Below are 14,978 nucleotides of genomic sequence, written 5' to 3'. Positions count from 1 at the left end.
TATCGTTTTTGCATTGAAAAAATAGGTTTTTCTTCGAAAGTAATATATGGTATTAAAAATAATTATTGAGTTATTGAAAGTTTAAAATTTTTTTTTTCAATATATTATATATATTTAAAAAAAAAACAAATAAAACTTTAATTTATTGGAAGGTAAGAAGCTTAAAAAAGTATTAAAATATTTTTTCTACATTATTTCTAAAAAACAAAAAATATATGCAATAGACAAATCTGTAAAAAAATCAGGCGTGAATAGACATGTGACCTCCGGTGGAATGGGTTCTATGTTAGCGAATATCCCCTTAAGAATATTCCATATTATATTGTACAATTAAATGTTATTGATTTGGCGTGTGTTAGTGGTTGCATAAATACATACATATGTATACATAGCCCATCACGTGTACGATTAGGTTCGTTTCTACTGTAAAATACTGACCATACTGAACATTCCAATTATGTAATACCTGGTATATAGTAACTGGTATGCGGTTATGAATATATTTGCAGATAATAACGATAATGATTATAGACCTGCATAATGTGTAGGGGAGTTAGGGTACTAAGTAACAGTGGTATGAATGTAACATGGCACATGCATCCTCCTTGGCACAAAACAAGTATACATGATTTTTTTTGATCGCACATTTTGCGAATATAATTTAGTTAAAAAATGTATGTTAGTTTTCGTGCATTATAAAAAAAATGATACTGCGAAAAATTTATACCTTGATACTTGATTAATATTGGTTACTTAAAAAATTCTCAAAAACTTAAAAAAATTGTTTGACTTCGTGATGGTTAGCGTGTTGGCTACCTTGATGGAGGTTCTGGGTTCTATTTCCAGGGGGGGGGGGTAAAATAAATATCAGCAATTTTACACTCTAATATTTATTTAATATTTCCCGGGACTGGTCCATGAAGCGCAGGAGTGATCACCTTGCCTTCATCAGTTAACGATCAAGATAACACTGCGTCAATACTGTCCAGTGTCCTATGCACCATTGGGTGCGGATAAGGGTTAGAAGAAATAATTCTCACTGCCTGTTATGTTCAAGGATTTAAAGCGTACTCTGTTCATATGTCTTAAAAATTGTAGTGAATGCGTATAGTATTATTAATAATTATTTAATCAGGCTGATTTCTAGAAACAAGACAATACAATACAATAGATACAATGGATTCAATATTTTATACCAATCAAAATTTGTCAGAAATTTCATTGAATTGTGTCATTCTTCTTGTCATATTTTCTAAATAAGACACAACTAAACTTAATAGATCTTTATATCCTATTGCCTCATAAATTTTTGTCAACTGCAAACCTTTTTTCGTACATTCTGTTTCCAATTTAAATATTTCATTCACAAAAATTAAAAATATCCATACTAAACGAGGGACATCTTGTGACGAGGTCTTATCACATTAAAAAAATACCTTGATACTTATTGTATTTTTTAAAAATGTATTTTTAATCTGCGTGTTTGAAATTTGTTAATTTTTGGGTATGTATTAGGAGATGCATGAATGTAGAAGAGGCAAAGAATGTTTGCAAAGACAGAGTGGTGAGGCGTTCGATTCTCTCTGCCTACCCCTGCGGGGAAGCGGCGTGATGGTTAGTTAGTTAGTTAGTGTTTGAAATCGCCCATTCTTGATAACCACTTTTGATATATCGAATTTGGTTAAAGCATTTAGCGAAGGTAGTTTTTACCCATTTTTAGAGAGAAAAAAACAATATCCAAAGTCTCTGTGGATGGCAAAAGCTATCGTAAAATTGTTACTTTTAAACCATGTCTCCTCTTTATTATTTGCAATTGTGGTTAGCATTTCTTAACCTCCTTTAATAATTGTATATGATTCCGTTAGAAAATCATGACATCAGAAACTAAAAACTGAAAACAGTTTGTGTTTTCACCTGCTGAGAACATTTGTAGTTCTCGAAACTAGTCGTGTTTGTACTAATAAATTAAAAAAATGTCTTACACAAATGTTTTAATTTTATATTTAAACTCAATGAGTTTGTACGATGACATGTAGATGGCGCCTGTATTGAAAAATCCATAAAGGCTTTTTAGGAAGTACCAACCTTGAAATAACACATCGCTCACTCCTTTCAAGAACGTCATATATCAAAAATCGACAATTTTCAGTTGTGCATGTTTTCGGAATGCCCAGGAAATGTACTATATCCCAGCAAAAGCGGCATATTTTTAACTTAATATTTACCCGCTACAGGGCAGAAAGTGTTGTTTTTGCATTTTGAAGAATAGGTATTGTTTAAGTATTTTTTAAAATATACTAAATATTTTTCAAATGGAGAAAAAACATTCATGTTTTACCTAAAAAAATCTGTTGCGCAGTAACAAGTTAAATAAGTGGCTTGATATTTATTTTTAATACATTGTATTATATTGTTAAACTTTAAAAACGTCCTGCTGAAAAATCAAGTTTTTTGATTTATGACGTTCTTGAAAAGAGTGAGCGACATGTCAAAATTTCATAACAATTTGATGTTTAATTCAGAATTTATAGTGGTTTTGTGACGCTATTTTTTACAATTATATAATATATGAATAAAAAATATGAATAAAATATTGTATAATTGTTTTTTATTTAAGTTTTACTTGGTAAATACTACTATTTCGAAATAGTGATAAAAATTTAATAAAAATGAATACACACATATTACCACAACGTGACTGCCGAATCAAATAATGATAAAAATAAAAATATTTTTTTTAGCTTATTTTATAAAATATATGAATTCCGTAAATAAAGCATTCAACATAAAGCATTCCTTTTTATGGAAAGGAAACGTTCAAGCAAATCAATGACTTGACAAGTGTTATTCGGATTCTGGTGCTTCAGAACAAATGGTCTAGAATTATGCATACTAATATTACGGTGATTAAGAGTTGCCTGGCCCTATGGGTTAACAGTGGATGGTTTATATTTTGAGAGGCATCCAATCACCATAATAAATACTTTTCTGAAAGGCTTTATTTGTCCGAACTCGAAAAGTCTAAATAAAATTAAAATATCAATGAAAAACATAGTCAGCAAAAAAAAAACAAAGGCTATATTTCCATATTATTTTTTGACATCTCATCAAAGATGAAGAAGAATATGGAAGTCTGGGCATTTACGGGGCTGACGACCGTCATAGGCTGGTTTAAGTGATCACTTTACACACGTGTAACGTTCACCAATTCTACCCATTATTGACAACCACACTGCTCAAATTCTTGGAAGTTCTATATATATGAACCAATTTAGAAACCTTGTTCTTGAATCACTACAACTTCACTAGAGACATCTATTGGTGAGATGTAAAGAAGCTCTATATTAAGCAGAAACTCTTATATTAGTATGTGAGGTCCAAATCCTGGATTTCAATCACACACATGAGAAACGCCAGAAAATACCATTTTTATTTTTATTACTTAAGCTTATAATTTGTCTGGTCAAAGCTATATTTCCATTTAGTTATTTTGAAATAATGTATTGCTATCTGAGTCTAATTGTTTTATTTCATTTCATTACAGGTGTTTTGGTCTTTGTCAATATTCCAGGAAGTCTGGGACTAAGGAATAAGCGCCAGGGTAGGTACGCATTATTAATTGTATACATATTTGTTGATTGATTAAAATATAAGTGGAGGATACTAGGAAATGCATCAGAAAGATATCCTTTTCACTCGCACCACGTCTGACTGCCGGCAGTTATAATATCAATTTTCAATACGTTTATCGATAGAGCGCAACACGTAAAGAATGTAGGAATACACTTGAATCCTTTTTCTTGAGGGCACATTTCAAAGAAATCACATGACATCTGTGAAATAATAATATCATATAGATATGTAGATAGGTAGATGTTAGCAGACACTAAGAATTCAAGTCAAAGTACAAAATACATACTACATATAGAAAACAGTATTTTAAAGAGAGCTTGATTTGTACTGAAGAACTTAGGGCCAAAACTAAGTAAGACGAGATCTTCCCCATGATCAATTATCTTATCATTAAATTATTATTCTTGTTATCTAAACATTTCGCAGTAAATTCCTTTCAGTATACACAGTGGCCTCTCCTCCATGGAGGCCCCTCTTCGGCTCCGGGCTGGCCCCCGTACCAGCCGCAAGTCCAGTACTACGAGCAGCCCAGGATCAGCTTCGTCAGCCCCTACAAGAACCCCCCCGGCCACCCTTACTACACTCAGAATACCGTCAACAATATTTATTCCGACCCCCAGATCATGTTGCAAAGTTCGCCAGTCGACGAACCATTCACCAGTATCCAGACTGTAGCTCAAAACATCCCCTTCGAAGATTCTTCGACAATTTCCCAAAATCATACTATCCCCCTAATAATTTCTCAAAATACCTCGCCGAAAGATCCAACCGGAGACGCTCTTACTCTGAACACTGATAAGATTCTTGGACTCACCCAAGATCAAGAATCGGAGAATAATAAAAGAGTTTACAGAAGTGATAAAGAAAACGTAGAGACAAATAAGGCTCTGGGAGTCGCTGCTGGAGAAATAAAAAGAGACGAAGGTAGACTTTTATCAGATTCCGCTTTTTCTACAATTTCCGAAACTCTGGGAGCTATCAATACAGTCGGACACTACCTTGTAGACATGGTGGATGAAAAAGATGACGACGACGATGATGATGATGACGATGACGAAGATGAAGAAGACGATGGGGATAAAGATAACAACCTTCCAAACGCGCTTTACACCATTAGCAAAAACGTGTTAGGAAAAAATGTCACGGAAAAAATAGCTCCATTCGTTACGAAATTGACAGATAGAACGGATAACGGAGCTAGATCGTGCACCACTCCTGAAGGAAAACCTGGCACATGCGAAGATTTGAGTAATTGTCCACAATTGCTGTTGAATCTTGGAAATTTGAGGCAGAGTCTCTGTTTCAAGAGTCTGTTTGTTCCTGGAGTGTGTTGCCCGGAGCTGGGGGTCGGATTCAACGAGCTGCCGGCTCCTGGGTCCACCATCCTAACGACCAGCAGGCCGACGCTGGCCCACGCCGTGACCACGAGGAGACCCCCGGTGGTGTACAGACCTCCCCCGGTCACCAGGCCTCCGTACACCACCACTCGACCGACCACCGTACGGCCGGCCACCTTCACCACGCAAGCGGCCACCATTTACAACACCACCACGGCGTTCAATTTCACCAATTATGTTAATCCTGAAGGTAAGTTGATTATGTACTTTCATATTAGATAATACTAGTGTATTTCCGTATTGAAAATAGAAACCAGAAATATGTCTGAAATATTATAAACATTACAATCACGCAAAGTAATAAATTATATTACAAATACATATTTTTATATGGAAATCATTTAGGAAGCAAATGGAAACATTATTTATTGTAAGTATAATCGCAGCATATACATACGTTCAACAACTTTCCGGAATTGCTGGAACGTATATGTTTTATACTTTCTACTGACACCTTAGTACTTTCCACGATTAGAACAAACTCTAAACAAAGTTTCTATATTTATCGTCATTAAAATTTATTAACCATGAATATAGGGATTTTGATATGTTCAACTCGACATTGTCAGCGCTAAGATCACTAACATTGCAAGTCGACATTGATGTCCTTGTGTGTCCCTCGTATTGTACAATTTGTTTTCTATGATCGTTCCTTTTCCTCCTTTCCCTCCCGTACCTCTTCCAGGTATTTTCACAAATTAAAAAATGTAAAACTTTGTAATTGGAAAAGTGTGTGACTGACTTGTTCTGATTAGTTAGTCAAGAGTCCGCCTTCTCCTGAGGAGTTTTATGTGGTTTCCTCCCAGCAATGAGCAACTGCTGAGAAGTTCCTGATTACCCCCACTAGATTATCCCTCCTGTTCCCAACACAGAAAAACATATTTATTTAGTTAAAAGAAATAAAAATCCACTTAATGATCTATAAACCTTGTACATAATAAGCAAGGTAAATTATGTAATGTATATGTAAATGCTATTCCTATCTGAAAAAAGCCCTTATTACATCTCAATCTCTTATAATGACTATTATTCCTCGTCTTTGTTCTTTTCCATATAGCAGTAATGTCCTTCACCCTGAGCTTTTTCTACATCCTGAATATAGAGCGCAGGACGCACAATCATTCTTCATTGATACGATCTAATTAAATCTGAGTTGATTCAATGTGTTGCCTTATTCACCACATATGGAAAGGCATAAGAATAGAGGCAAATCAGAGGCGTAAAGGTGAAGCCCTAAACCATGAAGACCATAGAGATTCTTTAATAAGAAATGTATTTTGTTGTTATTGTTAGAGTGCGGTGAGCCGGAGTGGAGTTCCGGGCGGGTGGTCGGAGGCAGCGAGGCGGCCTCGGGCGCCTGGCCCTGGATGGCGGCCATCTTCCTGAGCGGCCCCACGCGGACCGAGTTCTGGTGCGGGGGCGCCCTGCTGGCAGACAGACACATCCTCACAGCGGCGCATTGCACAAGGGACTCCAGACAGAGACCGTAAAAACTTGCTAAATTCATTTCTTTTAGGCCTTCATAGGCTCCCTGAATAGGGTATAGCATTACCGCAATTACAAATCCTGTAGTTAATTGATCCCGCTCACAAGAGGTAAAGCTGATTTTCAACCCATGTATTCAACCGTCATTGAGGTAAAACTTTAAAATTACCGCACTTTGTATCCCATGTGCTTAAAATTAATAAAAACGCAGCCAATTACGTTGTGTTTCTAATGATAATAAGTAAAAATTTGGATGGTGTCCATTCATTGTGTACATTCTCAATGCTTTTGTTAGTTCAAGAAACGTCATATTGACAGCTTTTTAAGACTTTTTTTAATTGCATTCAAGCATGTTTTGAATATTGAAAGCATTAACTTTGTGGATCATATTGATATATTATTTCAAGAAATAAAAAGACTTTGTGTTTTGATCCACTCACATTTTTATTAACCAACTAGTTTCGGCAACGGCAGTTAGTCATAAATTAAACCCTGAAGAGGGCAACAGGTTGTTGCCGAAACTAGTTGGTTAATAAAATGTGAGTGGATCAAAACACAAAGTCTTTTTATTTCTCGAAATAATGTGCATTCAAGCATCCCTGAGACGTAACATCTTTTATAAGGAGGAATTATAAACTTTGAGCATTCACAGGGTTTGCGACCTGACGTTAACTGGCCTAAGTGATCACTTTATACACTGAGTAATTTTTCACCCATCATTACCTTAATATTGTGAAACTGTTTATAAAGAGTATTTTAATAACTGTTAAATGTAGCGAGTGTTTTTGCCTAGAATTTTCACTCAAGAATCACATGAAATGATAATAACTTTAAATATACAGAATAAACCCATTCACAAGTAGGAACAGGCTATAAAACTTAAAAACTTGAAGCCTGAGTAGAGGCATGATAAGCGGTGTTGCAAAAGCTGTATCTAGATTTACTTGGACATTAGGTAATTCTAAAAAAGTTTCATGTAACATGGCACCCAATTTTCTTATTTGCATTTCATTTCTTCAAATTCATTTGTTGACATGAAGTGTTGATGAGAAAATGTTATTTTGTGACTTGGTTTCCAGGTTTGCTGCTCGTCAGTTCACCGTCCGGCTGGGAGACGTGGACCTGGAGAGGGAAGATGAGCCCTCCCGACCCGTGACCTTCCGCGTCACTGAAGTGCGAGCCCACCCTAACTTCTCCCGCGTCGGCTTCTACAATGACATTGCCATTCTCGTCCTAGAAGGTAAAATCGTCACCATTTGTGGAAGTCCTCACCAAAAAGTTATTGCACAAAAATCCTGTAAATGCAAACAGTTCTGTTTAATAATAACTCTTATCCGCACCCCAATGGTGCATAGGGCACTGCTTCATATAAACGCAGTGTTATCTTGATCGTTTACACATGAAGGAAAGGTGATCAGCCCTCCGCTTTAGGTACCAGTCCAGGGTAATATTGAATAAATATTACAGTGAAAAAATCACTTACCTATATTTATTTGACCCCCACCGGGACCTCCAGAATTTTGGGAATCGAACCCGGGACCTCCAGAACGGTAGCCGAGCGTGCTGACCATCACACTACGGAGGCGGACTACTCTGTTTACTGTATTTTATCAAAATCTTAATTAAAATTGCGACAAAACGTTACCAATTCTGTGTTAAAACAATGTGAAATCATTAAATCGCACCAAAATGTTAGTAATATCATTAAATCGATAGCGTTTCTAAAATTAGTGAAATCCGATATAGTGAAATCATTAAATTAAGTCAAATTAAAATAATTTATAATGGAAATGTAACGTTTCGGTGAGGACCTCAACATTTAAGGTAAATTGGTATTCAGGCTGGAATTGCCAGTTTACATACAACGTTTAACCTGCTTTTGGAACAGCCTGATAACAAAAAATTTGCACCTATGAACCAATGAAACATTTAGGTGAGCTTGAAGAATAGATTTATTATTGGTAGTACAGTTTGAATAATAAGTTGAGGTTGAATAATTGGACAAACATCGCTTTAATTGGGTGAAGTTGAATGACTGAAATCGGAACTTTTTGGAAAACCAAAGGGTGAAGGAATTAATTGATGATGCCGAAAGAATGAATTAGTATAATTTGCAATACAAGGTGATGCGGAAGGAATGAATTGGTGCAATTTGAATACCTAGGCGAGACTGAAGGGATGAATGAATTAAATTTTCAGTACTATGTGAGGCAGAAGGAATGAATGGTACAATTTGAAATACTAGGTGATTCCGAATGAATGAATTGGTATAATTAGCAATGTTTTGCAAATACAGTACTAGGTGATGCTGATGGAATGAATTGATATAATTTGATATGTGTACTAGATGATGCTGATGGAATGAATTGATACAATTTGATATATGTACTAGATGATGCTGATAGAATGAATTGATACAATTTGATATATGTACTAGGTGATGCTGATGGAATCAATTGGCACAATTTGAAATATGTACTAGGTCATTGTTCCGCATAGTGTATGTCACGGCACACTGGTGTACCGTGGTGTGCCGCAGAAAAAAGTCTAGTTTTGTGAAAATAACACAATCGTGCCAAATTTTGATTGCCTGTGCTCAGTCAAGTAGGCTCACATTTCGCATGAAACATTATATCTTAAATATGTAACCATTATATGGTAAATATGCACCTCTGAAATTTCTTAATTTGGTAGGTGTATCTTGGATAGAAAAAGTTTGTGAAACACTGTACAAGGTGATGCTGAAGAAATTAATTGGCACAATTTGAAATATGTATGATGCTGAATGAATTAATTCGTACAATTTGAATACTAGGTTAGACTGCAGGAATGCATTGGTACAATTTGCAGTACAAAGTGATGCTGGAGGAATGAATGAATATAGGTCGAGTTTGCAGCTTTCTAAGAGAGGATGAAAATGAAGAAATATTGTCTGTGGCAGGTCGCGTCCAGAAGAGCAAGTACGTGATCCCGCTGTGCTTGCCGCCGCCGGCGCTGGCGGGCGAGTTGTGGGCCGGGCGGCGCGCCACCGTGGTGGGCTGGGGCACCTCGCGCTACGGGGGCCGCGAGTCCACGGCGCAGCGCCAGGCCGCGCTGCCCGTCTGGCGCAACCAGGACTGCGACCGCGCCTACTTCCAGCCCATCTCCGAGGGCTTCGTCTGCGCCGGCTACTCGGAGGGCGGCGTGGACGCGTGCCAGGTGACTATACCCACCTCACTCCAGAAGGAGCCGACATCTTTATTCCGGGGATGCTTGGTTCGGTGAATGGGCCGAAAACAATATTCAGCTTGATCCTCTTTTTCAACGCAAACTTTTGTTCACTCAGGCACATTTATGGTTAAATGGCTATATCAATAAGCAGCATTCCCGAATATGGAGTGGAGAAAACCCAGAAGCCGTTGTCGAGACGCTCTTACATCCACTAAAAGTCCTGTTTGGTGTACTTTATGGGCAGATGGAATCATTAGCCCATATTTTTTTAAGACGATGCCGGCCAGAATGTTACGATCAATGGAGAGCACTACAGAACCATGATTACTGACTTCTTTGTACCTCAGTTGAATGGCACAAGATGGCGCAACATGCCACACATGGCGGGTGCCGCCATCAATTTATTGCAAGAAGTTTGAACTTGTATTCCTCTTAAAAAAACACTCACTGAGATTTTTGTTTTTGTCAGGACAATCACTTTACCAGCATGTAAACAATATTACATATTATTTAATTTAAAAAAAAATATTTGCATATCACCACTTAATGAGTTTTATTTCATTACACATAACTAGTTTCGAAAACTAAAAGATGTTAGTTTTCAAGTGCTTAATTATACAAGAGTTTAATTTGAAAAAAAAATACATGTCATTCCATAAAGTTAAATTGTCAAATCAATAAATAATAAAATATTACACATCACCTTAAAACAATTCACATACTTTTTTAAAGATTCTTTTACTTTTTGTTTGTCAAAAAATAAATATAATTTCTCAGTACACTACTCTTGGCTAGTACTCGGTATCAGTAATGGATAATTGGTGTTTATCTTCCAGGGCGACTCCGGGGGTCCTCTGATGCTGAAGAGCAGCAACGGGCGCTGGCTGCAGATCGGCGTGGTGTCCTTCGGGAACAAGTGCGGGGAGCCCGGCTACCCGGGGGTGTACACCAGGGTATCCCACTATCTCTCCTGGATACAGAAGAACCTGGTCTAGTGGACTGGTCACTTGCCACTCCCAATTCAGTTTATTCTCATCATGTTTTATTCTGACTTCAAGTGCGTCCACTGCTCAGTAAATTCTTGAAATTCAACCTCTGGGTAGGTAGTGAGATATTAATGAAAAGGTTGTATGTGCCCTGCAGAGTGATCAATTTTATACTATTTTTTAATTAAAACAAAATTTTCACCCTTTTTTCCACATTTTAACATAGATGTGGAAGAATAGAGCTTGGCTGATTTTTGAAATTACTAAATTCAATCGCATCACCCCACTACTTCACAAACTGCACTGGTCACGCTTTCCCGAAAGGGTTGAATATAAACTCTGCCTACTCATGTATAAGTCAATACATAATATGACTCCAGAGAGTCTAAAAGAGCTGTGTATTCCAGATGAATTGGTCTATAGACGTCTCACGCTTCGATCGGCTACAACAACTGCTATGTGCGAAGTGATCTTACCAGCCCGCCTGCCTTTGCTGTTGCGGGGCCGATGGCGTGAAATGCTCTTCCACCGATGGTTAGAAATAGTGAGAGTTAGATGATCTTTAGAAAAAAAAAACTAAAAACACACTGTGAAGCGCCCTTGAGGTAGTATTTTACGAAAATGGCGCTTTATAAATTATCCAAATTGATTATTTTTATTATTTACATATTAGGTTTGGAACCAGGACTCGTGACTGTGTACTGCCAGTTTTAGCTTTCGGTGATAGGATTTTATTTGCTATAACTGATTTTGTCTGCCTCCGTGGTGTAAGGGTTAGCATGTTTAGGTACCGTGCTGGAGGTGCCGGGTCCGATTCCCAGGGTTGAAAATAAATATTAGTGATTTCACACACTAAAATTTATTTGATATAACCCTTGACTGGTCCCTGAAGCGCAGGAATGATCACCTTGCCTACCAACTTGTGATCATCGTAATACAACAGTAAATACAATGATCGTGTATGTATTCAAGCCATATTGGTTTTGATGCATAGAACATTGATATATTTATTTATATATATATATATATATATATATATATATATATATATATATATATATATATATATATATATATATATATATATATATATATATATATATATATATATATATATATATATATATATATATATATATATATATATATATATATATATATATATATATATATATATATATATATATATATATATATATATATATATATTTAAGGCTCAATATACGATAAATCGTAACTTAATTTTTTAAAACCCAGGTAGCATTTGACGTATGTAATTGAATTATTTGCTTAAAATACCGTTTTCGTGTTGAAAAAATAAGTTTTTCCTCGAAATAAATTTATATTTTTGAAAAGATAAGAGTTATTGAAAGGTTTTTTAAAAATAGATAATGGCGTCGCATTTAGAATATATTGCTTTTGCCAATGTCAAGTTAATTAAATAATATTATTTAATTATAAATTATGATAAACTTATTATTAAACTGTAAATTGATTCCGTTCAATTTAAAAAAAATTAAATAACTAAAAGATTGTAAAAAATTTGATTCCTGCTCGTTAGGATGAGTTGGATATTTGTTGGAGGGGAATGAGCGGGGCCGGAGTTTTAAAAACTGTTGGCGTTTGGTCACTTATCGGGCATACAAAGAATACATGGTTAAGGTCTTCTTCTAAACGACACTCGCAAATGGGGGAGTCAAAGACACTAATCTTCGCCAGGTGCTCTCTCTCGTACAGCAATGTCCCATCCTCATTCGACAAATGGTGGATGTATCTATCTTGTTCATTGAAATTTTCCTAAACCAAAGGCGGGACGGGACAGTAGGCTGAAAGAGAGAGTAATATTTTCCTTTTGAAATTTTGGAGATGTTCCATTTGAGGGACCAGCTGGGTTATTCAAAGATAAGGACAGTTAAAAAATATAAAAAGGTTTTTTCAATATATCGCTCACTCCTTTCAAGAACGTCATAAATCAAAATACTTGATTTTTCAGGAGAACGTTTTTAAAGTTAAAAAATATAATACAATGTATTAAAAATAAATATCAAGCCAGTTATTGAACTTTTTACTATGCAACAGATCTTTTTAGGTAAAACCTGGAGGTTTTTTCTCCATTTGAAAAATATTTAGTATATTTATAAAATAATTAAACCATACCCTTTCTTCAAAATGCAAAAACAACACTTTCTGCTCTGTAGCGGGTAAATATTAAGTTTAAAATATGCCGCTTTCGCTGGGATATAGTACATTTTCTGGGCATTCCGAAAACATGCACAAATGAAAATTGACGATTTTTGATTTATGACGTTCTTGAAAGGAGTGAGCGATATGTACATATATTCTAAAAAAAAGTATTCAGTGTGAATAGACGTCCAGACCTTAACTCTTGCGATCTCAGCCTCAAGTTTATTGAATGTTTTTTTCTTTCTCGATGTAAGCAAGATCCTAACTGGATTATTGTATACATACTGGGAAATACCTGAAAGTGTGATAAATTTTTTTCTATGTAGCTTATGATTCGACAAGATTATTTTATTCACAAAAATGTAAAAATAACTCTGAACCTGAGAAAACCAGACTTGTGAACAAGTGTTTGGACACACTGGAAATGTTACTTTCACTGTTCTTTAAACTTTTTAATCTTTACATTCAACTAATTCTTTCCATTCTTCAATACCACAACACGAAGGCAAAAGCGTTAAAAAAAATCAGCGTAATAAATTTTTCAATAATTTTCCATTAATCAAGTTGGTTAAAATAAGTCGTTTAGTTGTAAAATTGGTTAAATATTTGTGTCGGAATAAAACGTGTGATGAAATTAAAGTACTCTACACTAGAGAATAAATAAATCATTAAATATATATTAATTTTATTAAAAAATGTGTGCTGAGATGGTTTGGGTACGTAAATCGAACGAGTGAAGAAAGAACAGGAAAACAAATTTATGTGCCGAATGTGGTTGGTAATGGAAGCCGAGGAAGACCGAGGAAAACTTGGCACGATCGAGTATTTCAAATATTTGAAAGTGGTCAGGTCAGGAGTCGGAATAATCGTCGTGTATGTATGAGGAGATGTACGAATGTGGAATAGGCGAAGGTTGTGTGCAAAGATGGATTGGTATAGCGTTCTCTCTGGTGTGGTGTTGTCTCTGCCTATCCCTGCGGAGAAGTAGCGTGATGGTAAGTAAGTTAGTTAGTTTAAATGTGTTTAATTAATAATATTATTTAATTGTTTGATAACAAATAGATTATAAAAAAAGTGTAAATAGAAAAAAAAGAAATTGAAAATTATTTAATTAAAAAAAATTACAACGAATTTTATGCCATATTGAACTTATTTGAGCGAATTTTTATACTGTATAAGGTTCTATATTTCAGTTTTTTTTGTATTATTGTGTACTTCACTATATACGTAAGTTATACAGGATGGCACAAAATTTAATCACCCCATGAAAGATGCTATAATTTTTGCAAATGGCTTCGTACGTCAATCACATTTGAAATTTGTGAACAAGATAGCTGCAGTATATAAACAGATTGATAAAACGGGCTCAATTATGGATCAACACTTGCGGCAGCCACTGACGAATATCATCGAATATCATTTCATAAAAAAAAAATCAAAAAGAGATTTCCAGCACTCAAAATCTTTTTACTTTTATTCAATAAAAACGTTATTCAAAAACAAAATTGGATGATTAATTTTGCGTCACCCTGAATCTGTTTTTATACTGCAGCTGTCTGGTTCAAAAATGTCAAATATGATGGACGTACGAGACTATTTGCAAAAAATATAACATCTTTCAATAGGGTGATTAATTTTGTGTCACCCTGTTTATTTGATTTTAAACAATTCAGTTACATTATTTAAATAAAATGTATTTATGTATTTTAACCTAGTCTTAGAAAATAATTTTGTGTATTATGTATGCAATAAAAATATTTTCAACAAAATGTCCTTTGATTTTTATCACAAATACTTAAATAAATGATATATTAAAACAACAAAGATGAAGAAAAATATAAAAGTCTGGGTATAACAAGGCTTATATGACCGTCATAGGCTAGTTTAAGTGATCACTTTACACACACGCAACATTTTCCATTCTCAATTTATTTTGACCGCTCTAGGAATCGAAACTGGAATTTTCAGCTTGTCAAACAACCCATGACATACATCTGAAATATGTTCTCTGTTGTTGTTCTTTCCATGTTCGCTCCCTAGGTGGAGCATATGGCCAACACGAGTCGTCTCCAAGTCACTCTGT

The 14,978-nt window shown here is 35.3% G+C and overlaps 1 protein-coding gene across 1 annotated transcript in view; it reads left to right on the top strand.

Moving 5' to 3' along the window:
• LOC148307346 (clotting factor B) overlaps positions 1-11,294 on the top strand; it is a 38,870-nt gene extending 27,576 nt beyond the window's left edge. The window contains exons 2-7 of the mRNA XM_088263531.1: positions 3,545-3,601; positions 4,060-5,220; positions 6,324-6,516; positions 7,595-7,755; positions 9,457-9,713; positions 10,562-11,294. Of these exons, the coding sequence (XP_088119657.1) occupies positions 3,545-3,601; positions 4,060-5,220; positions 6,324-6,516; positions 7,595-7,755; positions 9,457-9,713; positions 10,562-10,720 (1,988 nt within the window). The 3' untranslated portion in view covers positions 10,721-11,294. The remainder of the gene's footprint in view (positions 1-3,544; positions 3,602-4,059; positions 5,221-6,323; positions 6,517-7,594; positions 7,756-9,456; positions 9,714-10,561) is intronic.
• Positions 11,295-14,978: the final 3,684 nt, after the last annotated feature.

Source organism: Brachycentrus maculatus, unplaced genomic scaffold (genome assembly GCF_059751285.1).
Source record: "Brachycentrus maculatus isolate JH-2025_06_01 unplaced genomic scaffold, ASM5975128v1 h1tg000201l, whole genome shotgun sequence".
NCBI classification, from domain to species: Eukaryota; Metazoa; Arthropoda; class Insecta; order Trichoptera; family Brachycentridae; genus Brachycentrus; species Brachycentrus maculatus.
This window is presented reverse-complemented; position numbering and strand designations above follow the sequence as displayed.